Source organism: Globicephala melas, chromosome 3 (assembly GCF_963455315.2).
Source record: "Globicephala melas chromosome 3, mGloMel1.2, whole genome shotgun sequence".
NCBI classification, from domain to species: domain Eukaryota; kingdom Metazoa; phylum Chordata; class Mammalia; order Artiodactyla; family Delphinidae; genus Globicephala; species Globicephala melas.
The window spans coordinates 157,075,048-157,098,720 of record NC_083316.1 but is presented as its reverse complement, the minus strand read 5'-3'; the positions used below and the strand labels follow the sequence as shown (position 1 = coordinate 157,098,720).

The window sequence follows — 23,673 nt, the reverse complement described above, 5'->3', positions numbered from 1 at the left end:
TGTCCAAGTCTAGTTCAAGGTTACCAAGGGGCCTGCAAGTGGCCCAATCCATGGACGCTTTACCATTTTCCCTTCCTAGACTATAATTTGACTCTACCCACTTGTCGTCCCTTTTTGCACATCTCGACTCCCTTGGCTTCAATGGAAGCTTCGCTGCTGGCTTTCCTCCTATTCCGACTCCTCCTTCTTGTACCTGAGGCCATCTCCCTGAGGGTCAGATCCCAGCTCACAGCTTGACCCACACTCTATCCCTGCAACTGAGACTCCAGCTAAGACTGCTCTCCCCTGTCTTGCACATGTCCCTTTAGACGTCTCCCAACTTGTTCAAAACTGAACTCATTACTCCTCTCTCCTCTCTCCCCCGCCACTTCCAATCTTCAGTATCCGATCTCGGTTGTTAAACCATCGAAAGCAGAAATCCAGGAGACCCCTCTCCTGCCCTGAGTACAAACCATACATCCAGCTCCTTCACCGCTTCTCCGGTCGGCTGCTGCCTTGCCCCTGGCGCCAGCCGCCTCCTGTCTGGACCGTGACTGTTTCCTTCCGGCCCCTCTCCCTGACGCGGTCTCAGTCCCCTCACACCTCCTGCTCATCATTCCTGAAAGAATCCAATACGTAAATCAGTGCGAGTCCTTCTGCCTCTGCGGCTTTTACTACAGCTCGAGGAAAAGACCAAAGATCCTACCATGCATTTGCCTAACGTCTGAACCTAAGAACGCCAAGAGCAACGTGGGTCACTTACTAGCACAGGGATTCTAAACCAGACCCGGCCCGAGGGGCATTGGTGGAAGGGGCGGAGAGGAAAGAAAAGCAGGAATTGTAGCAAAAAGCTCGGGCGGGCGTGCCCTGGGCTTGTTGGGAGACAGGGAAGAGAAGCTTGTCCACTTAGGATTCTCTCTCTCTCTTTTTTTTTTTTTAACATCTTTATGGGAGTATAATTGCTTTACAGTGGTGTGTTAGTTTCTGCTTTATAACAAAGTGAATCAGCTATACATATACATATATCCTCATATCTCCTTCCTCTTGCGTCTCCCTCCCACCCTCCCTAACCCACCCCTCTAGGTGGTCACAAAGCCCCGAGTTGATCTCCCTGTGCTATGTGGCTGCTTCCCACTAGCTGTCTATTTTACATTTGGTAGTGTATATATGTCCATGCAACTCTCTCACTTTGTTCCAGCTTACCCTTCCCTCTCCCTGTGTCCTCATGTCCATTCTCTACGTCTGCATCTTTATTCCTGTCGTGCACTTCGGCTTTCTCTTAATGAAAAAGCCAGAATCTTTTAGGAATGTTTTCCAGTCCCACTAAAGGTGGTAAAAAATAACCCTGAAACCACTTTGCAAACGAATCCACAAGCATTTGTACAAGACGAAATGTCAAAGTTCAAACTCTTCTAACACCGTCTTGTTTAGACCCAAACGTTCCAAGAAAGGACCATAATAACACTAACTCCCCAGGGACGCGTGAGGTAGGCCTGTACTAGCAACTCTGCCCATTTCCTGTCCACACTGCTCTCAGAGGGTGTCATGCTAAATCCTCCCTAACGCTCCCTTTTGATACACTTCTGAGACCGAAGGTGGTACTATCCTTCGCTTAGCAAGTTTAATAAACCAGCTTTATATAATCAACAGACTTCTCTCGTGGTCTGGTATGTATGTGGGGAGACTTCTATAGACGGAAAATAGAAAATGGGCTGAATTTACAGGACTAAGGAACAATAAATGGAAAAGGATGAATTCAAGTGAAGTTAAGGAAGAATTTCGTGACAAGACCGGTAAACGGAAGATGTTCATGTTAGGGTGTTCCAAGAAAGGACATTTTAACGTTCCTTTACGTGTAGGGGGAATGTGGAGGCTGGGATGTGTGGGGCAACATTTCACAAAAGATCGACTCAATACCGACCATAAAGAGAGTATACTGGACATGAGGGTCTCGGACATCGAAACAGGGCGGCGGCGGTGAGAGCGCGGAATACTAATCTCTAAATCACCTGGTAAGGTGGTCGCTCATCAGGGGTCCCTGGGGTCCTACCGCAGCTTCCGGGGGTCACTCTGTCCCCTCCCTCCCAGGGCAGCTTGCCCGGGACACGCGGGCAGGTCGTCTCTTAAATAGAGGGCGCCTAATACATGTTGAGCGCTGATAGGAGGATTTCAGTAAGCGGAATGTGGTCTGAGGAACAGGCCCCTAGGAATTTGTTCGCCGGCAGTCACCATTCACTCTCCCTTTCGGGAAGCGATAGGCCTTAGAGCTGGGTGCACTCGATCTCGAGTGCGCGTCTTGGTCTGGAGAATACCTTGCTGCCCTTGCATCAAAAGCTCTTTTATTATCCTCATTTCCAAAATGAACTAGCGCCCAACGTGGGGCTCGAACCCACGACCCTGAGATTAAGAGTCTCATGCTCTACCGACTGAGCTAGCCGGGCGACTAGTGAAGGTCCCTTTTCTGTCCCAAGGGACCAAGATCCACAAGCAAGGCTGCAGGCACACTGCTACGCAACCGCAAAAGTATTATAGAGCGCCAACTGTGCGCCTGGCTCTGCCCTAATGACTAGGGCCGAGGGGTCCGAAGTCTACGCCCCCTCGACACGGAAGAGGTGGCCGTGCAGGCGTCCGGGGGGAAGAGCAAAGAGATTAGCTGAGGTAACGAGAACTGAATTTACGTTGGAGCACTTATGCAGAATATAGACTGCTACGGTACCGCCTCACGGCCAGTCTCCGAGAAACAGAAATAGTGATAAACACACACTTGTCCTTCATGTGACAGCCTTCACTCTCCGGGATGCCGGAGAGACGGTGACTAGGACCAAAAGTTGTTTCCGCCCGGTTTCGAACCGGGGACCTTTCGCGTGTGAGGCGAACGTGATAACCACTACACTACGGAAACACCCATAGCGAAAGCGTTCCTGATAATACCCTGAAATCTACACGTAGCCGGAACTGGCAGGGTTGAGAAACACCACAAATCCAGAGGAACAAGGGGCTCCCATCAGGAGTCGGCTGAACCGTGTTCAGGTCTTGTGGCCCCATCTTTCTGCCACAGTAGCACTCGCAGCTCCCGGCACGGCCTAGTACAGTTCACGCACGAGGATTCGTGGTTTTGGCGCGTTCGGACCACCACTTTAGAAAGCACGTCCATTTGGAGCGTCCCCAAGAGGCGGGAAGGGCCTCGAGATCAGGGTCAATTCTGCATGCCCAGCCCTGGCATCGCGCAACGTCCGACATTCGCTGGGGATTCTGTACATGGACACAGGTCCTGTAACTTTCCCCGCAGTTTTTAAAAAAATTTTTAATTAACTGATATATATATTTTTTAAACCATCAAGTATTATTTCAATTGCACAAATAATCTATTTGGCAGAGTTGCTCTGAGTACCACAGCAGCATCTTTACTGATGCCGTTCTACATGCCCCCTAGGATTCTCTCAAGTAAAATCAATTCCGCAAACCCATTCTGAGTCCCTGCTCTTAGACTGCGACTCCACGAAGACAGACCTCGAGGTTTTCTGGGCGTGGAGCACGCGTGGGGCACAGCTCAGAAAGTGTTAAATGAATCGACAGCACTTGGGGAAATAAACTTTTTTTTTCTTTAAGGCAATACATTGACATGGTTCAAAATTCAAAACACACACAACGACATTTACGGAAAAGTGTCCTTCCTATCCTGGATCCTCAGACTTCCCAGAGAAACTAGTATTCTTCCAGAGATAGACGACGACGATGATAATAATGGGTAGCTAAAACTTGTATCTCACTTACCATGTGCTAAGCAACATTCTAATAGCTTTGCATTACATTAATTTCACTAAGCCCTCTGAGATAGAAACAACTGCCCTTACTTTATGAGTAAACACAAGACTATAAAGCTATTACATACATTTAACATCCTATTCCCCCCCATTTTTTACAGATATACTCTACACACTATTCAGCACCTTGCTTTTTTCACTTCAGAATACTGTACATTTTGAAGAGGATTCCCTTTTTATATCTAAAGTGTTCCAATGTGTGAATGTGCATGTCATGATTTGCAACCGTTCCTTTACTGATGGCAATTAGGAAAGTTCATCTAAACGATGCAATAGTGACCGACCGCAGTTTCTAAAATGGGTGTGGAAATGCCAACTACAGAGGGGAGGAGGAGGGGGAGGGCCTCCGGTCCCACCTCCACCGCACTTCTACAGGCCCCGCCCCCTAGTCTCGGAGGGACGCTCAGAGCCCTCAAACAACAAAGTCCTTCGCCTAGAAGGGCCGGAAGTACTTCAGGGCGCTCACCGACCGCCGCCCCTCCGCTTCCGGCATCGGCGGTGCGGAGTCCCTGCTGCAGTTCTCTGTGTCCGGTCGGTAGGATGGCGCCGGGCCGATGCGGTCATAGCACTGAGAGCAGACGGGCGCCAGGCCCTTCCACCGTCCCCCGAAGTTTATCCCCAGTGGCGGGCGATGGGGGAGGCCGAGCTTTCTGTTTCGTCTGCGTTCCCTGCTCCTTCGCATCACAGAGGCGTGCGCCTCTGTCTTTTTAGGTCTCCCGCCCTGTTCCCGAGTGCCTGCTAGAGCGTCTTCGCACCGTTTTCTGTCACCCAGGGGCCCGGGGCGGGTAAGGGCGGGGAGAGGGATAGAAAGGGATGTAGCGCGACCGCGGATGGAACTCGCGAGCTTGGGTGGCTCGCAGCACCGGAAGTGTTGGGGGGACGGAAATGAGGGGGCGGAGCCAGGAAGTGAGGAGGGGCGGGGGTTTATGAGGAGGCCAAGGGAGCTTTGGGGTAGATTTGCACTCAGGGCCACCTGAGGGACTTGGGGGTAGCGCTCAGCTGTATCCCCTCCCCTCTCAGGGACACGGTTGTTGCCTGGGAGTAGGGAACTCTGTGCGGAGGGGTGGGTTGTCGGGAGGACATTTCTCTGGCTGCGCTTGAGGCAAGGTGTATAGAGGCAGGGCTGGGGGTGGGGCTGGGTCGTCAGGGCGTCTGAGAGGGAAGACCCCCCCCGCCCCCCAGCTCCCCACCGCCCGTCTACACTGGCTGACTGGACACTAAGATGGCTGCCGTTGCCATGGCACCCAACCCTGTGCAGACCCTTCAGGAGGAGGCGGTGTGCGCCATCTGCCTCGATTACTTCACGGACCCTGTGTCCATCGGCTGCGGGCACAACTTCTGCCGAGTGTGTGTAACCCAGCTGTGGGGAGGGGAGGATGAAGAGGACAGGGACGAGTTAGACCGGGAGGAAGAGGAGGAGGACGGAGAGGAGGAGGAAGTGGAGGCTGTGGGGGCCGGTGGGGGGTGGGACACCCCCATGCGGGATGAAGACTATGAGGGCGACATGGAGGAGGAAGTCGAGGAGGAAGAGGAGGGTGTGTTCTGGACCAGTGGCATGGGCGGGTCCAACTGGGAAAACATGGACTACGTATGGGAGGAGGAGGACGAGGAGGAAGACCTGGACTACTACTTGGGGAACGTGGAGGGGGACCTGAGGGGGGAGGATGAGGAGGATGAGGAGGAAGTGCTGGAGGAGGACGAGGAAGAGGAGCTAGATCCCGTCACCCCACTGCCCCCGCCTCCAGCCCCTCGGAGGTGCTTCACCTGCCCGCAGTGCCGCAAGAGCTTTCCCAGGCGGAGCTTCCGCCCCAACCTGCAGCTGGCTAACATGGTCCAGGTGATTCGGCAGATGCACCCAACCCCTGGTCGAGGGAGCCGTGGGAACGAGCAGGGCATTTGTCCCAAACACCAAGAAGCCCTGAAGCTCTTTTGCGAGGTGGATGAAGAAGCCATCTGTGTGGTGTGCCGAGAATCCAGGAGCCACAAACAGCACAGCGTGGTGCCACTGGAGGAGGTGGTGCAGGAGTACAAGGTGAGAGAAGTAGAAGATGGGAGTTTAGTGGGGGTGGAGAGGAAGTAAGAGGAGCTGGGAAAAGGAAACATGTCTCCCCCCCCCCGCTCCCCCTCGAAGAACCTCATGTACTGTTGAGCTGATTCTCCTTACCTAAGCACTTACTGGCACCAGGATGGGTTAGAGTGAGAAGGATCCTGGACACAGACAAAGTAGACACAGTGAAGAAGACCAGGGAAGACTGGTTTCCTCAGAGGAGATCTGGCAAAATTGGTGATGCCGTATCTCTGGGCTTTGTCTTCTGGGGAAAAGCCACTGCTCTTCTACACTTCCACTGTCCCTAAGTAATAGGAATGCAAGTGACAAGCCCCTAGGGCTTTACTACCAGTCTCATTTAACTCTGGGTGACTCTTAAATGTGTCCTTGACTAAAACCCCTAGCAATGGAAAGAACTTGGGGCTCAAATAAGAAGGGGCTCTGAGGGGCAGGAATGTAGTATTGAGTACTTGTATCAGACCCATACGCTCCTCACTTGCTTTCTAAGGCGTTCCCCGCCCACTCCAAGATACGGCTTGGTTCTCTCCGTGGATCTGCATCATTCTGGTGTCGTGGCCAGGGCTTCTTACCTTTCCTGGGAATTCAGAAAAGAGGGAGAGGTTTTTAAGTCAGAAGACCTGGCTTTTAGTCTCTGAATGTCTTTGAACTTTAATTTCTTAGTATGTACCCCAGCACTGTACTAAGCACTTTTCATGGACTGTCTCATTTAAAACAGAGAACAATCCTGTGAGTTTGATATGGTTTGTATTCCTGTTTTACAGATTGGGAAACAGAGAGATTTAAGTAATATACACAGGGCCACACAGCTACTAGTAACTGGTGGACTTGGTTTTGACCACCCCCCGCCCTGGCCTATACTGTTAACAGCGTCACCACCGTTTGGATGTCTGTTGTTTGTTTGACTTTTCTGACATGTGACTTTTCTTGGAGTCTGATTCTAGTTTAGTTAATATCTTGCCTCCTACTTCTGATCTTGATTCTTTGGACACAGATAAAGGAGATTTGTGTGTGAGACAGCCAGTAGAAATAACATTATTTAGCAAAGGCCCAGATGGGTTTGTAGCAGTGGAACCAGGAGGAGAGGGTAGCTTCTTCTATGTAGTCTGCACAGAGCTTTTTTGTTTTATGACTTGTGTTTTCATACCTTTTCCTGATTCCTACAGTAACGTTATTTAGGTATTATTATCATTACCCCAGTTTTAGAGTGAGATGTCTAGAGCTTCTCAGCTGTGAGTGATACATACAGCTAATACAAACCTATACCCCTCATGACAAGTAACTATTCCTTGCACACAGTGATTGTCAAACGTGGCTGACTGTCCCAATTATTAGTGGAGGTTTTCAGAAGTACAGTGCGCCATACCGTTAGAGATTCTGAATCAGTGACAGGGAGAATATCTTTAGAAAGCCCAAGCTAGTATGGGAATTACTGAACTGGTAATACTGCCTACATTATTAGGGGAGATTGTGAGCTCCTTTTGTCCTTCCATTTTGTATCCCCTCAGTTTCTAGTTAATTGTACTCATCACACAATGTGCAGGCACTTTGTTAACTGGATCCCAGGGCGGAATATCCATGGGCATTCCACCCCTTCTCCACACTTCCCTTGCAGAACTCTTCTGAAGAGCTTCTGAAACTGGATTTTAATTTGTGTTAGCCATAGCTGTTGAATGCCAGGCCAGTAGAGCTGTGCAATTTGGAGAGGCCACATAGACACAAATACTCTGATCAGCAAATGCAAATACATAAGTTTCATTATGTCAAACGATAATTTGAGTGACTCCCTTTCTAACTTACAGGGTATTTTACAGGCAGGTGGTTTCTTTTCAGGTATGTACACTAACTAGCATTAGCTTGGCACACTGTTGTTTTGTAGAGATATTTCCTTATTGAATAGGTAATAATGCACAAATGATGTATAAATAAAGCTTCAAAAAAGTTAAATGTTCTTGAAACTTTCTCTTAAATGGTACTCTATTTGGATTTGTGTGTATGAATTTTTTGTCAACAATTTAGGAAAAATATTAAATGAGAAACTTATGCCTCATGAATTCTGACTTAATAGAGTTGAAATTACTGTGGAGAAAAGTAGATAGTAATAGCAAAAGGCAAAATTTTGTGTAGTTTATGTTATTTTTATGTTATGGATTGATTGTAATTTTATTATGATTTTTTTCTTCGACCAGTTAACCTGTGCAACAACTACCTTTTGTGCTCTGGGACACTCACCTCTTTGGATCAAGGGTCATTGTCAGGCTGTCATTGGCAGCTGAGGCTTGGGTAGGGAATTTTAGATAACATTTAGTACTGATCTTTTGCTCCATGCCAGACACTGTGCTAAGCATAGTGTCTGTGAGGCAGATTCTGTTATTCCCAGTTCCCCTTTTGAGATGAGGAAACTGGAAGCATGGCTTGCCTCGGGCTGCATTCAGGTTCAGATCAGAGTCTAGGCTTGAGCTCTTCTATGCTGTATTACCCCTCAAGGAAAAGGAGAAGGCATAGAAGGCAGAAGGAGTAGATGGCATAAAAAAGGAAAGAGCACAAAAGTTGGGCTTATCTCATCCATTCTAGTCTAACAGTCCTTTAAAGTAAAAGATTTTGCTACAGATGATTAGAACACAGAGCTCAAGAGCATATTTGCTGAGAGAGTTAAAACTTTAGGAGGAGAGGGTATTTGTTTTCCATTTAGCAAGTAACTGAGTAGGAGAGAAAGCCAGTGGACAGAGAGAAGCATAGAAATTACAATAAGTAAAGAGGGGTTCCTGCTGCCATGAGTCTGTGTGTCCTGGGGGCAGCACACTTGTAAATGATTGCCGTGCAGGGGAGTATTGTAAAGGCGAATTCACGTTCCTTGGGATCACAGAGGAAGTTGGGGACCATCAGGGACATGGTCAGGTAGCTGGGTTTTAAAGGAAGAATGCCTTGGGCTAAGTGTAGAAGGGCAGCCCCAGGCAGAGGGAACAGCATGGATAAAGGTATGGAATTATGCTCAGGAAAAGACAAGTTTTATGTGACTAAAACTAAGAGTCTACGTTGAGGGGGTGTAGGAGGGGAGGTGTAGGAGGGGAGGCTAGAAATGAGAGCCTCATATTTTGCAAGTCATGGAGAACTGTTGAAAGATTTTTAGCACAGGCATAAAATCATCAGAAGAGTATTTAGAGATGAAAATTATGAGGAAGATTGCTTATGAGGGGGAAGGGACTATAGGTAGGAACATTCATATGGAAGGACTTTGTGTGGTGAGGGGCTCAAGCCAGGTTTACTCCAACTCTGAGTGCGGGGCTATGTAGTCATCAGGATCCTACCTTTATTTTTAATTTTTATTTTATTTTTTTTTACTTTTTGGCTGTGCTGCATGGTATGCGGGATCTTAGTTCCCTGACCAGGGATCGAACCCTCGCTCCCTGCAGTGGAAGCGTGGAATCTTAATTGCTGGACTGCCTGGGAAGTCCCAGGATCCTACCTTAAGAGCACACCCAGGGCTTTGTACATGAGAGCAGGTGGAGTGTTGGAGGCCTTTATCATCATCTGAAGAGAAGAAAGGGGAGGAAGGGAGTGTGATGCTCCTTTGATACCTGTGATGGTGATCAGGCTTTGAGCCCCAACCCCAAATGGGAGAATGGGGTATGTGGGCTTAGAGAACAGGTGCCTCTCGCATCCCAGGCCTCTAATCTTCCTTTCCCCGTTTCCTTAGGCCAAACTGCAGGGGCATGTGGAACCACTGAGGAAGCACTTGGAGGCTGTGCAGAAGATGAAAGCCAAGGAGGAGAGGCGGGTGACAGAGTTGAAGGTGAGTGAATGTCCTTGACAGGGCTCTGTGGTCAGAGCAGGGAAGATGGGCTCTAACAAGGGGTGACTAGATCCGCTGGAGAGGGGCAGCCGAGGCCTGGGAGAGAGGCAGACACCTTCCCAGGGTTGTGAGGAGAGAGGGGCCTTAGTGGATCAAGAGGCATGTTTGTTCCTAGGTTCCAAAATGGAGTGAAACAGGTTTAGCTTGGAGAGGGTTGGTGCCTGGCCCAAGGCTGCAGAGCAGGTTTACCACCCCAGACACCTAACCCAAGAGCTGCTGCCCCATACTGCTGTGCCCGCCACACCAGATAACACAGAGGGCAGAAGAGGGCAAGGCAAAATTCAGATATCAGCTATCAGAGAAGCTCCAGGTTCCAGGATAGATGGCAAATGGTGGGCAAAGCAGCAGTGAGCATGAGGGGAGGAATGTTAGCATTGCAGAGACCTAATATCTTCTAGTCCAGTGTTTCTGATATAAGGAGTATTTTTAGATATTTTCCCCCAAATTCCCACCCCTTACCTCTGCCTCTTTTTGTAAGGCCGGGAGGCACTGGAATAGCCTGGCACTGAGCTTTGGAGACCAAGCCAGGGCATCCTTCCTGTCTGTCCTCTTCCCCCATCCCTCCAATGCCTGCCACCCTGAGAGGGTGGCTGAGCCTTGCCGCTTCCCGGGGCCCGTGCTCATTCATTGCCACATACACATAGGGACTCTGTTGCTGGCAGTTGCTAGGCACTGAGTGGTGAAATCTGAGTCTGGGAGTTGGGGAGTTATCTTGCTTCTAGCCAGCTGCCCAGGTTGAGACTTTTGGGCTCCTGGAGTGCAGAGGTGTCAGGATCTGAGTTTCACTGCAACAGAGAGTGAAACTGACTATTTCCTTCACCCACTTGGCCAGCCAGGACTTTCCTCCCCACTCTGGCCTGTTACTCTTTTTCCTAAGAATGTCTCCATCTTATATCTGGGCAAAAAGTGTGCCCATCATCTGGGATTGTCCAGCCCAGGCAGATAGGGTGGGAATGGGCAGAGGTTTTCTCTCATTATATATAGAAGTTACCTACATAATAATATCCATGATTTTGTCTCTTGGCCCATAAAGTGTAAAATATTATCTGACCCTTTACAGAAGAAGTTTGCTGACTCCTGATCTAGAAGGATTGGGTGACTTTCCCAAGGTCCTTAGTGGTATAGCCAGGACCCTAATTTCATATCTTGATTCCTGAATTTTTTATTCAGTTCAAAAACTTCTTACCAGCACCTACTCTGTGGTCGGCACTGTGCCAGGGTCCGAGGACCCTGTGGCAACAGCGCTTACAGAGAAGTGGGTGAAGACAATGTTAAAAGATACTCCACTGTAAATACAACATTTCAAATTGAGATATATGCCATGAGGAGATACAATGATATTTATGAGGGTGGTCCTGATTTAGATCTGGAAGAGAGATACTTCTCTTAGGAATGTTTAAGCTTAGACCTGAAGAACGAGTCAAGTTAGGTAGCCAGGGTGGAGATAAGTGTTGCAGGCATTGGTTGGTGAGTTTGGGACCAGTGTGCCAGGAGCATGGAAGTGGTGCCTGCTAAAGCCAGGAGATGGGGAAGGGGACAGGGCCCTTTTTCCATTCAGAATGTAGGGCTCCTTTGCCTTGGATTGAGGGGCAGCAGTTGCAAAATTGGAGGTTTATGTTTCTGTGTGTTGAGGTGGTATCCACCATCCCCTTTGCATCATCCCAGAGCCAGATGAAGTCAGAGCTGGCAGCTGTGGCCTCAGAATTTGGGCGGCTGACACGGTTTCTGGCCGAAGAGCAGGCAGGGCTAGAGCGGCGCCTCCGAGAGATGCACGAAGCTCAGCTGGGGCGCGCGGGAGCAGCGGCCAGCCGCCTCTCGGAGCAGGCTGCCCAGCTGAGCCGCCTGCTGGCTGAGGCCCAGGAGCGGAGCCAGCAGGGGGGCCTGCGGCTGCTCCAGGTGAGCAATGGCCCCTTCCCTGTCCACCCTCCAGAACCCTGTGTCTGCTCTGTCAGGCGGTGCTTACCAAACACCTGTCCAGAGCTGCCTCTCTTCTCACTGGGAGGAACCCACAGTGAGTTAACCTGAAGACCAAAAAGGTTTTTGAGGCTGCAGAGTAGTTGATGCCAAATGTGGTTTGTGTGTTGATTATACGCAATGAAAAGAACGAAGATTCTGTTCATAGGAGGAGGGTTTTAAGAGTTGAGGAAAGAATTTTTGACAGTGACATCCTGAAAAATATAACCAAGTCGTATTGTGAAAATCCTTTTACTGGGGTTGAAAATTCTGTTGGGCCCACAGTAGGATGAGTTAAATTAGGCATACTGAGGCATAGGGGTGGTCGAGATGGATGCATGTTCACTGAGGGCCTCGTGTCCTTTTTCTTACTCCCTTGTTCAAGTTCAGTTCTTTCTCTGGCTGGAATCAGATGGGGAGAAGGGAGCCATCCCTGTGCAGCTGACTCTCTCTTTGTCTCTTTCTCCCTCTCCCTCTTTTTGTTTCTGTTATTCCCAGGACATCAAGGAGACTTTCAATAGGTGTGTTCCCACCCTTTATCCTTTGTGACCCAGTGGCATCTGGTTCCCCATCCCTGCCTCTCTTGGATATCCTGCTCCTCTCCTTCCTTCCCCAGGACCCGAGTTTCTGCCTCCTGGACCCTCTCCTTCCCCTCAGCTTCTGCTCTTCCCTCTGGGAATATCATGGTCCCACCCCCTGCCCGGTCCCCTTCCTCCAGGTGTGAAGAGGTACAGCTGCAGCCCCCAGAGGTCTGGTCCCCTGACCCGTGTCAACCCCATAGCCATGACTTCCTGACAGACGCCATCGTGAGGAAAATGAGCCGGATGTTCTGTCAGGCTGCCCGAGGTAGGGAGGTCATGTTTGACCTTCCTTTGCCTTTTTCTTCACATACCTGAGATTGGGTTCTGAGGGAAGTTGGGCCCTGGGGGAATAGTGGGTACTGAGATGGAGCAGGATACAGGGAGGCCAACTGGGGGGCTTCAAGCCCAGAGTAGCTTTTGTCCTAGCCCAGGTAGGTGTTGGGGAATAAGAGCTGGGGCCAGAGGGAAACATGGTGTTTTGGTGTCCTGAAAACAGAGTGGGGAAAGGAGGAGAGCCCCTAGGAACTTGAGCCTGGACTCTAGGTTGGGGTGGGGAGCTGAGGACAGCTGGATGGTGGGGAGGGAGAGAGGTGAACGGCAGGGCAGCAGGAAAGGCCAAACCTTGGAGTTAGCTGCTAACAGGGAACAGTCGTTCCAGCCTTGGCGTATTTGTCCTCCCTCCTCCCAAGTGGACCTGACGCTGGACCCTGACACGGCTCACCCGGCCCTGATGCTGTCCCCTGACCGCCGGGGGGTCCGCCTGGCAGAGCGGCGGCAGGAGGTTGCTGACCATTCCAAGCGCTTCTCGGCAGACTGCTGCGTGCTGGGGGCCCAGGGCTTCCGCTCTGGCCGGCACTACTGGGAGGTAGAGGTGGGCGGGCGGCGGGGCTGGGCAGTGGGTGCTGCCCGTGAATCAACCCATCATAAGGAGAAGGTGGGCTCTGGGGGGTCCTCTGTGGGCAGCGGTGATGCCAGCTCCTCCTCTCGCCATCACCACCGCCGCCGCCGGCTCCACCTGCCCCAGCAGCCCCTGCTCCAGCGGGAAGTGTGGTGTGTGGGCACCAATGGCAAACGCTACCAGGCACAGAGCTCAACGGAGCAGACACTGCTGAGCCCAAGTGAGAAACCAAGGCGCTTTGGTGTGTACCTGGACTATGAGGCCGGGCGCCTGGGCTTCTACAATGCAGAGACTCTGGCTCACGTGCACACCTTTTCGGCTGCCTTCCTGGGCGAGCGTGTCTTCCCTTTCTTCCGGGTGCTCTCCAAGGGTACCCGTATCAAGCTCTGCCCTTGATCAACCTGCCACCCGCAGGGGCCCCTCTGGTTAGCACTGGGGGGCGGGTGGTGGTGGAAAGTAGCCCATAAATTTGGGAGCTCAAAGGCTCCTCTATTTGTTACTGCGTTGCTTCCGGCTCCTCCTTGACCCCAGGCCCCTGCTTCTCCCTTAGGAGCCTAATGAACTCCCCTAGCCTCCAGCTCAGTCTTCTCACCTACTATGTTTGTCCAACAGGTCTGCATGGGTCCCTGATGAGAACAGTTGCCTGGTCTTCTCTCCCTCCCTCCGCCCAGGGATCTGAGTTTTTGAGTAGGGGATGAGGGGAGATTGTAATCTCATTATAAACTTCCCTTTCCCCATCCCCGTTCAACTTTCATGTCAGTTCTGAGACTGGAGGATTTGGGCAAGACTCATGACAGCCCTCATTTCCAATTCCATTTTCTGATGCAAATTTTAGCTAAGGGACTTGGAAGCTTTTTTGGGGGAAGCAGGCTGGGAAAAGGGTAGACCTGGATAATAAACAGTCTACTCTCTGGGGGAAGTACGAAGGATTCTAATTTTTCTTCCATCCCCAATTTCTACCTCCATAGACTGGCCAGAATTTAGCTTCAGTGAGAGATCTGGAATGGTCGACATGATCAAAACTTCCTACATCACGTCACCCAATAAATTATTCCTCGCCCCCTTCCTTTTTTTCAGCACTTAATCTAGGAGCAAAGCTCCTCCCCTCCCCAAACCCTCAGGTCTTTTCACTGCCAGGCTCCTTTCCCTTTTGTTCAGTGGAGTTCCTTTTGTCAGGGTTCCAGCCTCTCTTCTTTGCTTAGTTCCCTCCATTTGGTGAGCCCTGGAGGGGAGCCTGGGGACAGGGATTTGAATCCCTGGGAGGAGAGCCTTGGGCAGAATCTATTTTTCTAGTAACCCTTTGCCTTCTGTCACTTATTAGCTTTTGTCCTCTGCTTTGATGGCTGGGGTCAATTTATGCTCCTGGGGGAAAGGGAAGATGGGTTGTGTTGCGGAAATAAAAAGTTTATTTGCTGCTTTTGTGGAGTCCACTCCTTTAGAAAAGTATAAAGTAAGGAGATGCCACCAAATGGAGGACAGATTAATTGTACCTTCCCTATCAGGTGTGATTCTGTTTCAACAGACTGAGGTATAAATCTTACCCCCCTCCATTTGAATACCCTGCCTAGCCTGTTACTGGCAGGCCCCTCAGAATACCTACTTGAAGAACATTTGCCACTTCTTTTCTACCACTGCTATGAGACTTTATACCATACCATGGCCCTCAAGCCCAAGACTGAGGCACACTACATCTCCAAAGTCTTTTTATATGTCATTATATCTAGTTGAAATTCCACTAAATTGAAGTCAAAGAAAAGACTCATTGCCATTATGAGTTGGAGGGTATATGTAAGAGACCTCAATATGCCGCACATCTGTCATTTAGCTGCCACTTGAGGAAAAGCCATCTCTGTGATTATATTTATTAACACCACCAGACCATCCCACACTATTTTGAATCTTCAATTATGGAAGGAGTGCAAAGGAGTCACTACGCAGCAGCTCTTCTGGTGAGTTGCCTTGCCTTAAAGCAGGGGTCCCCAACCTCTGGTGAGTGGCGGGCGAGCAAGGAAGCTTTGGTCTGCTGCTCCCCATTGCTCACATTACTGCCCAAACCACCAACCTCTCCCCAAACCCTGGTCCGTGGAAGAAGTGCCTTCCATGAAACAAGTCCCTGCTGTCAAAAAGGTCGGGGAGCACTGCCTTAAAGGATTAAAACAAGAAAAGCAAAACCTTTTTAACCAGAGCCCCAATCTGATGCAGACGGCACAAACCTGATGAGTTTCAGGAAGTTTTCAGAGAAGACACTCACTATAAAAGAAAACCAGTTTAATTTTTAAAGCTCTCCCATGTTTTTAGCGGGTGCCAATGGTCACCTGCCACACTCGCACCAGGTTGTCTGTGTAGCCAGCAAACAGAGTCTGCAAGGGAGAAATGACAGGTTAAATCAGAGCCATGGAGTTCTACAGTCCTGCTACTGCCACAAAGATGGCCCTTCTTTTTAATCAGCCACTACTATTCACGGGTGATTATGTATTCCTAGAGGAAGCAACAGCTGGCAGTAAGCACGCACAGGTTTGTAAACTGGTGAAGTTAATCAAGGTCTTAATTGAAGACAGGTAACCACTGCCCCATGGACCACAATCTTCCTACTGATGCTGTGTCAGTAAAATGACAGTAAGCCATCATTTTACTTATGTCAAAGACACTGGTTTGACAGTGTCAAATGCCTGACGAGCAGAAAGTGAGAAAGGTTACAAGCTGAATCACCTGAGGACAGACCCACTTACCTGGCCATCAGCAGACCAGGCCAGAGAGGTACACTGAGGCGGCTCTGCCTTGCTGCTGGTACTGATAACTTCTTGCTTCAGTTCATCTACAATGATTTTGCCCTCCAAGTCCTGGGGAAGGGGTAAAACCGGACACTCAGCACTTCAATGCCACTCTCAAAAGCCTCTCTGATCTGTAATTCAGTAATTTTCAAAAGAGAATGATTTTTTTGCCCCCTTGGGGACAGTTGGCAATGCCGAGAGGCATTTTTGTTTGCCACTAGTTTGCTACAGGCATCTTGTGGGAAGTAGAGGCCTGGGAGGCTGTTACACATCCTAAAGTGCACAAGACTGCCTCTTCCAACAATGGATTACCCGAAGTGTCAATTGTGCTGAGGTTGAGTAAATTGCTACACTTGGTCATCCTTCTTTTTCAGTAGGCAAAGATCTACCACCACTGCAAATCCCAATCCCAAGAAGTTTTACTCATTCTTCTCAGGTATCCACTGGCAGTGTGATGGTTCAGTTGTTCAGGAAGTTCAAATCCCACCAGTGAGCCAGATGACACATTGGGAAATAACATTGCCGGGGCTTGCAGAGCCAGGTATCTGGCCTCAACTGCAGCCCACACTCACCCAGATCTTGATGCTAGGGCCCGTAGCAGCACAGAGCCAGTAGCGGTTGGGACTGAAGCACAGGGCATTGATGATGTCCCCACCATCTAGCGTGTAAAGGTGCTTGCCTTCATTGAGGTCCCACAACATGGCCTGGCCATCCTGGGTGGACAAGGCACAAGTGAGGGCAATGTGACTTCTTCCGGATGTTAATCCCACCCACCTTGTCTCAAGATTCTGCCTTAATTCTTAACTGCTTATCACAGTACCCTGACCTCCCCAAAGCCAATTTCTCAAGTATCAACATTTATCTCTGTGTGCTTTTCCTTTAATACATGACACCTCACTAACCCTATCAAGAGTCTCTGACAACTTCAAAATGCATCACTATAAGCTCCAAAAACACAGGATCCTAATCTCATCAGCAGCTTTAGGAAACCAGCTTCACAGAAAAGGATCTCTTTTAAAGAGCATACCATATCTATGTCATTTTCAGAATATTCTTCAGAAACATTTACTCTTAAATTGCTATCTCATTATCTTAGGTATTCTAAGACACTGTCCCCCAATGAATAGGAGACTCCTGGCCTCTGAATACCTTGCCTCCAGAAGCACAGAGGGATCCATCTGGAGAGACGGTCACAGTGTTCAGGTAGCCTGTGTGGCCAATGTGATTGGTCTTCAGCTTACAGTTTGCCAAGTTCCATACCTGGAATTGTGGGTCATAGGTGAAGAACCTGGCCTGGGGATCCATCAGGGTCAAGAGGGCTCAGCTCAAATAAAAGGCATGGCACCGTGCTTACAAGTATTCCTGGATAGGATAGCCAATTTCCATTCTATCAGTAACAAAGAAGGTCAAAGAATCTGTCTTGGCAATGTAAGGACAATGAGGATTAAAACAAGGGAGGGGGGAAAAAAAAAAGCTTTCTGTGTGCCATCTTACAAGGGACTCTGGGTTCCCAATTAGCTACTTCAGACCAAATATCAAAATTTAATGGCCTGTAATGAGCAAATATCAAGAAGAAAATGGTCACTTGAGGAACAAAGCTTTCAGAGTGACCAACTGGGAGGCAGTGAGAACACATTCTGGTTGGCAAAGGCCTTACACCCTGGGTCCAAGCTCACCTTGACCAACTTGTCCCAGCCACAGGAGACAATAATGGGATTGCTGCTGTTGGGCGAGAAGCGGACGCAGGACACCCACTCTGAGTGGCTCTCATCCTGCAAAGGATGGAAAGGAAATAAGGAGAAACTGTCTTGTCCCATGAAACTGTAGAACCCCACCCCTCCCCTCAGTTACGTGGGATGTTGACAGTCTTGTATTCATACCTTCAGAATCCAAACCTTTAAGATTGACAGAACCCCTTTAGGTTCCAGATGAGGCTTGAAATCACCACATAAAGGCACCATTAAGAAGGGTGGGAGAAAGTGTTCAACATGTGCTCCCTACACGTGCCTTCACTTTACCTGGACAGTATATTTGCATACACCCAGAGTATTCCATAGCTTGATGGTTTTATCTCGGGAGCCAGAGACAATTTGCCGGTTGTCAGAAGAGAAGGCCACACTCAGCACATCCTTGGTATGGCCTACAAATCGGCGCGTGGTGGTGCCCCTGAAAGGAAGGACGTGGTTACTCTCTAGACCGACTTTGCAAACATTCTTACACAGTCAGACTGTTTCCCTGACCTGGTTCCTCTCCCAGTGGAGCGGCATCACTCACACAACCCTGGACATGGCTTTGATAACAGCAGGCCCTTGGCCGAGAATATGCCGGAGAATCCCTTCAGAATTGCAGGACATGTCCTCACTCCCATGTGGGGATTGGCTGACAATGTCACCTCTCATCACCAAGATCCTCCGTTATGCCTGACCATCCAAAGACTGAGCTACCAGCACACAACACAGTCAAACTGTGCCTACTCCCAAGTGCAATATCTGATAAAACTGCTCGGCCAGACCACTCCTCAGCAATTCTGTATAACATTAAAAACAAGGAGGGTGGCCACACAACTATCTTCTCCAGGTATTCTCTGCCTTATAGTTCCCACAACGAACCCATCACCCCTGGGAAACCACTTCCAGATATTATCTACCTCATTTCTACCCAGCTTTCCCCCAGTGCCCCAGAGCAGCTACTTGCGTTGTGAGATCCCAGAGGCGAAGGGTTCCATCCCAGGAGCCTGAGAGGGCAAACTGGCCATCTGAGGAGATGACCACGTCACTAACAAAGTGGGAGTGACCCCGAAGAGCACGCTGTGGGATACCGTAGTTGGTCTCATCTCTGGTCAGCTTCCACATGATGATGGTCTTGTCTAAGAGCAGGTAAAACAAAAGAAAACCCAGTGAGAAACCCCACAGCCCACCCTCTGACCTACTGGATAATGCCTCAAGGTGACTGGTGGGCTCACAAGATTAATTAAGGGCGTTTAGGGCGTAGGGGAACTACAGGCTATGACTGCAGTTACTAGCCAAATCCAAGTGACTCTCTATTCAAGAGTCAAGTAGAGCTAAGTGGTACCCTGAGAATTTAACTCAGGTGTGTGGAACTTTACCAGGTTATGGATGCCCCTTTTGGAGATTCAGACCAATTCAACGTCTATTTTAAGTATTTTCTGAGATCTAATGCATTAACACAGCAGCCTGGGTGTGGGAAGACTAGCTGTGGGCCTCCAGAGACTACTGAGGGCTGCAAGAAGTGCTGGAATTAGAAGTCACTTTAGGCGCTACAGGACTGAATGCTTTCCCTGCAACGTGTTCCACTCAACAAGCTTTCCTATTAAGTGCCAGACACGATCCTAGCCTTAGATGATCCATTTTTAAATAGCGTGGGCGCAAACACAAGGCACAAGAAGTCTCCAAAGGCAACCAGGTACACAGTGAATAAGAAAAACCCAGAGCAGAATGGGCAGACGCGGGTTAGCCGTGAGACTGGTGTCACGAGGTTCTCCGTGGAGTCCCCCCACTTCCCACCGAGTAGACGGCGGGGCGGCAGCTCAGAAACAGCCTCTGGGTTTCAGCATGGGCACTCAGATGGCATGTTGGGTTCATCACCGCGCCGCCCGACGCGTAGGCTCCTAGGCACACAGCCACACACGCGGGTTAGGGGGCCAGAGACTTTAAAAAAGCCCCCAACCGTGCAACCTTCCCGGCAGCCATCCGTGTTTCGGAGTCGGCCAAGTGGGGACGCCTCATGGGTTTAGCCGTGCTGACAACTAGGCAGGGGTCAACTCACACCCCACCTCGCGGCCCACAGGTCCAGTCATGCGACGCGCGCAACGCCCCCTACCCCTCAGTCCTCTACCTGACACCTCAGCCGTACCTCGAGAGGCGGACAGTATCATGTCCGGGAACTGGGGAGTGGTAGCGATCTGGGTCACCCAGCCGTTGTGGCCCTTGAGGGTGCCACGAAGGGTCATCTGTTCAGTCATGACGGCGGCGGATGCGGGTGTCGCCGCAGCGACAAGGATGGAACTGGATAGCTCAGAGAGGCGACCCACACACACACGTTCCTGCCGCGGCCCTGCGGAGAAAAAGAGGGAGTAGCTCCGCGCCGGAACCGGAAATATCCGACCTCCCGAGCAAAATGGCGCCCTCCTATAATTCACTTCTGCTCAAGATGGTGGCGCCGTGTAGTGCACGGTGGGATGTAAAATAAGACCACCTCATGGTCTCCTCCGCCGCGCAACATAATTCGGCAACACCTTACAAATACATTCCGAAACCAACACGCCCGAATATTTAAAAAAGGCTCCTCACGGTTGGGGCATGAGGTCTAAGAAGCGGAAGAGAGAAAGTGCACGCCCCATTCCCGTAAGGATCGCCTAGCGTCTTCACTATCCCTACGTGGCTCAGCGCGAACCCGGCCCTTTCCGCTTGGTGGCTTGGAGGGCAGCGGAGAGGGAGCGTAATTTCGTGGGCGCAACTGTGAGTAACGGTGGGCAATGTGAAAAATACGGTATTAAATTGTAAAAATAAACTGTGCTCAGGTAAACTATTAAACTCTAACATTTCCTTGCGCGCAGGGGGCGGGGGCAACTCTTCCCTCAAGAGATTGATGCTCTGATGATTTTGGTTGAGGAACTCCATGCCCGGAAAGACTTAGTCCACCCAGGACTAAGGCAGGAATGGGTTACGGAGCGGAAAACCGGGGATGGAGGAAAAATCAGTCTGTGGGCTGCTGGACAGTAGCCCGCTCCCGCCTAGGCAAGAGCGCGGAGAGCTCTCGCAGAAACTGAAAGGCCCCAAGAGGAAGGACCTCCGGGTTCTGACTTCTCCATACTCGGGCCAAACCACTTACAGAAAGGTGAGGGGTTTGCGGGTCCAGGCGTGCCCAGGTATTTCATTCCTGTTTGTAACATGTATTATTTTCTCATCTGTGAAATGAGAGTGGGAATAATAGTACCTACCTCACATGGTGTGGAGAGTAAATGGGTTAAGATAGGTAAAACGCCCAGAAAAATGCCTGGCAGAGTAAATGCACGCAACTTAGTGAGCACCTCTTGGGTACCAGACCCTATTTTAGGTCTTGGGAATACAGCAGTGAACAAGATAAAACGTACCTGTTTCTTTGTTGCTTTTTGAGTTTACATACGATGGGATGGAGAGGAGAGAGCTCGAGGGGGAGATTTTAACAAAGACAGGAAGATGTGGGAGAAAGCCCTGAGAATTTATGGGGGGATAATGTTCCAATCGGAGGGAAGAGTCAGTGCAAAAGTACAGAGCTGGAGCGTTGGAGGCCGTGGGGACCAAAACAATGAGAGGGAGGTGGGGGGCAGTTGACTGAGGGCCTCGCAGTCTGGGGGAAGGACCTTGGAAAGCCGTGCTAGAACGCGTGCCTTTGGGAAAAAAAGGCAAGGGGCAATGGCAAAGCTGCTGTGGGTTATGGCCACTCAAGTGTGCGAAGAAGGCCAGAATCCATCCCTTGAGAGCAGCTACTCTCCTGGTCCCTTGCAGACCCCTGCCTTCCTCCGCAGCCACGCTGGGCTCCTCCATAGCCTAACGACTGTCCTTTAAGGCTTCCAGGCTTGTACATCACCTGCCTCCATGGCGCCCCCACCTGGCTATCCTGTCGCTTTTCCAACACAACTCTACCCCCACCCACGTGTTTTGTTTCTCCTGTGGTCGTGGTAGACCCTTGCGTTTACTCACCCCAGTATCCAGCTCGCTGCCCATGACTCCCGCCGTGCCTGCGCCCTACCGGGCGCTCAGCACAGTGGAGAGGTTAGCGATTCTTTGTCATCTCAGTGTGGAATGTGGGATGTGTTGCCCAGCATCTACTCTCTGCCCTCGCGAACACTGGCTCCTCCACCTCCTACCTCCACTCTCCAAAGACACCATCACTCAATCACATTATTACATTTTTTCCCCTCGAGAAACCTCATTCGGCTCTCTGTTTCTTGAACTTTGCCCGGGGTGCCCCTGTGGAATCCGCGTCCTTGAGGTAGGCCACCAGGAGACTAGGTTCAAAAGGAGCCAGCCAGGTCCTTCACACCGGCTCAAAGATGGGACCTTTCTGTAACATAGGCTCTTTTCCAGAAGCCTCCCAGATAAGCCCTGCCCTCCCGGGTTCCCCAGCCCACCTCTGCCCAGCCCCTCCCAAGTCCTCTTTGCCCTGCCTCTGGGCTGAGACCTTTGAAGGTGCCTTTCCTCCCCACACTTGTCTCTACTCTTGAGACGTTCTCGCAGCGCCACCTCCTATGGGGCCAAGGAGGGAATTCAGGTTTTGCCCTGGAGCCCACCAGGACTAAGCCAGTGATGCCAGTGGAGGAGAGAGAGAAATGGGATGTAGTGGAATTTCCTGTTGACCCTGCAGGATTCAGGCTTTCCACTTCAGAGTTTTCCTCCAACCACCACCTGGCCTATCCTTTCTTGGAGGGTAGGCCAGCAGGCCATAATGCCACTGAAAGACAATCTTTAGCCGAAGGAGGCCTTGCCCCAACCCTGGGGACGCTGGGGACCTCTGGCAGTAGCTCCGGCAGGGGCGGGGGTGGTGGTGGTGGAGCAGCCTTTCCTGCCCAGCCCCAGCTGCAGTTGAGTCCCATCCACGCCCACTTCCCTCAAGGGCGTCCGTGGCTTCCTGCTGGGCATCCAGGTCCTCGCCTGGCCCGGTTAGGGTCCACCTGGTCTCCTCACTCCTCTCAAGTAGGAATCTGTAGGTTCACTCTCAGTTAGCAAAGGGAGCCTGGCCTTTGGGAAAAAGGGACATACAGTGATGTCCCTCCGCTGCTGGATAGTTTGAGAATCAGCTGTGCCTTTCACAACGAAGTATACTAACTACTCTAGCCAGGTTGGGCCGGGCCTCCAGCCCTCTTCCTTCTCACCCAGGGCATCTTTTCTCCAACCTCAGGGAGGTGGAAGCCTGCTCTCACCTGCCCTTTGGGGAAAATTCAGCTCTCCTCCAAGCCATCTTCTCACTTCTCCAGGCTGCCCACGCCCTATAGGCAAAACTGGTCCTGGCCCCGAGTTTAGTGTTGTCTCACCCACTTATCATCTGAGCCCCTGGGCTGCCCCATCTTACCCGTCCCGACGGGCACCACCTCCATTCCACACAAGGTACGAATCCCACGGAAGAAATTGGAGAGGCTCGTCTAAGCAAGTCTGTCTCACTATTCCTTTTCTGAAGGGAGCCCCCAGGACCCACACAGCTGGAAAGAGCCCCTTAGGCTTCTTGCCAGAGGCCCGTGATCTCCGGGAGCAGAGGCCTCCATCCCCTCCTGCCAGCATTCAAGAGGTGAGAGAGGTCTTCCCTTGAATGCTGAGGTGAGGGCTTCTGTAGGTGCTGGGTAAGGGACGGAGGGAAAGGTGTGTGGCCAGGACCAGAGGGCCTGCTGACTGCCAGCCCTGGGCAGGCGGTTTCCCTTCATCATTTTACTGTCCTTCTGCGGATTCAGTGTGGTTGGCTCTGGCATGCCCCATGCTCTGTTGCTGTGACTACATTGGCCCTCCCTTGCTCCTCCAATTCATCCGTTCTCTCCCACACAGAACACACACTGTTCTTCTGCCTGGAAGGCCCACCGTGTCTAACCCCCCTTTTCTTAGTTAAATCTAAGCTTCCTTCAGGTCTCAGCTCCGGTTGCCACATCTGGGAAGCGCTCTGTGACCCTCAGATGTAGGTGAGGCTCCTTTATTTCATGCTGTCATAGTGGTGGTGCAGTGTTTGTTGGGTCTCATTTAAGTTCTGCCACCGTCTCCTCTG

The 23,673-nt window shown here is 50.7% G+C and overlaps 2 protein-coding genes and 4 non-coding genes across 12 annotated transcripts; 1 reads left to right on the top strand and 5 right to left on the bottom strand.

Moving 5' to 3' along the window:
• Positions 1-2,347: 2,347 nt before the first annotated feature.
• TRNAK-CUU (transfer RNA lysine (anticodon CUU)) lies at positions 2,348-2,420 on the bottom strand. Its single transcript has one exon. It is a non-coding gene; the product is annotated as a tRNA-Lys (tRNA).
• A 388-nt stretch (positions 2,421-2,808) lies between these two features.
• On the bottom strand, positions 2,809-2,881 carry TRNAV-CAC (transfer RNA valine (anticodon CAC)). Its single transcript has one exon. It is a non-coding gene; the product is annotated as a tRNA-Val (tRNA).
• Positions 2,882-4,260: 1,379 nt separating this feature from the next.
• Positions 4,261-14,570, top strand: TRIM41 (tripartite motif containing 41). Of its 7 annotated transcripts, none has more exons than XM_060296793.1 (6): positions 4,261-5,835; positions 9,566-9,661; positions 11,354-11,617; positions 12,173-12,195; positions 12,291-12,520; positions 12,914-13,110. In XM_060296793.1, the coding sequence occupies exons 1-6, from the start codon at positions 5,026-5,028 to the stop codon at positions 12,964-12,966; spliced, it is 1,476 nt and encodes a 491-aa protein (XP_060152776.1). In that variant the 5' UTR covers positions 4,261-5,025; the 3' UTR covers positions 12,967-13,110. The 7 variants fall into 7 exon arrangements, with proteins under 7 accessions (XP_060152776.1, XP_060152774.1, XP_030736196.1 ...); XM_060296791.1 differs by having other exon boundaries at positions 4,267-5,835; positions 11,387-11,617; positions 12,945-14,570; XM_030880336.2 differs by having other exon boundaries at positions 4,267-5,835; positions 12,393-12,520; positions 12,945-14,570.
• An 836-nt stretch (positions 14,571-15,406) lies between these two features.
• On the bottom strand, positions 15,407-20,023 carry RACK1 (receptor for activated C kinase 1). Its single transcript, XM_030880360.3, has 8 exons — positions 19,798-20,023; positions 18,619-18,790; positions 17,943-18,090; positions 17,601-17,696; positions 17,074-17,184; positions 16,497-16,637; positions 15,883-15,993; positions 15,407-15,513 (listed from the first exon to the last, which is right to left on the bottom strand). The coding sequence occupies exons 1-8, from the start codon at positions 19,904-19,906 to the stop codon at positions 15,448-15,450; spliced, it is 954 nt and encodes a 317-aa protein (XP_030736220.1). The 5' UTR covers positions 19,907-20,023; the 3' UTR covers positions 15,407-15,447.
• LOC115865563 (small nucleolar RNA SNORD96 family) lies at positions 18,255-18,333 on the bottom strand. Its single transcript, XR_004044347.1, has one exon. It is a non-coding gene; the product is annotated as a small nucleolar RNA SNORD96 family (small nucleolar RNA).
• On the bottom strand, positions 19,468-19,535 carry LOC115865565 (small nucleolar RNA SNORD95). The gene has a single exon (XR_004044348.1). It is a non-coding gene; the product is annotated as a small nucleolar RNA SNORD95 (small nucleolar RNA).
• Positions 20,024-23,673: the final 3,650 nt, after the last annotated feature.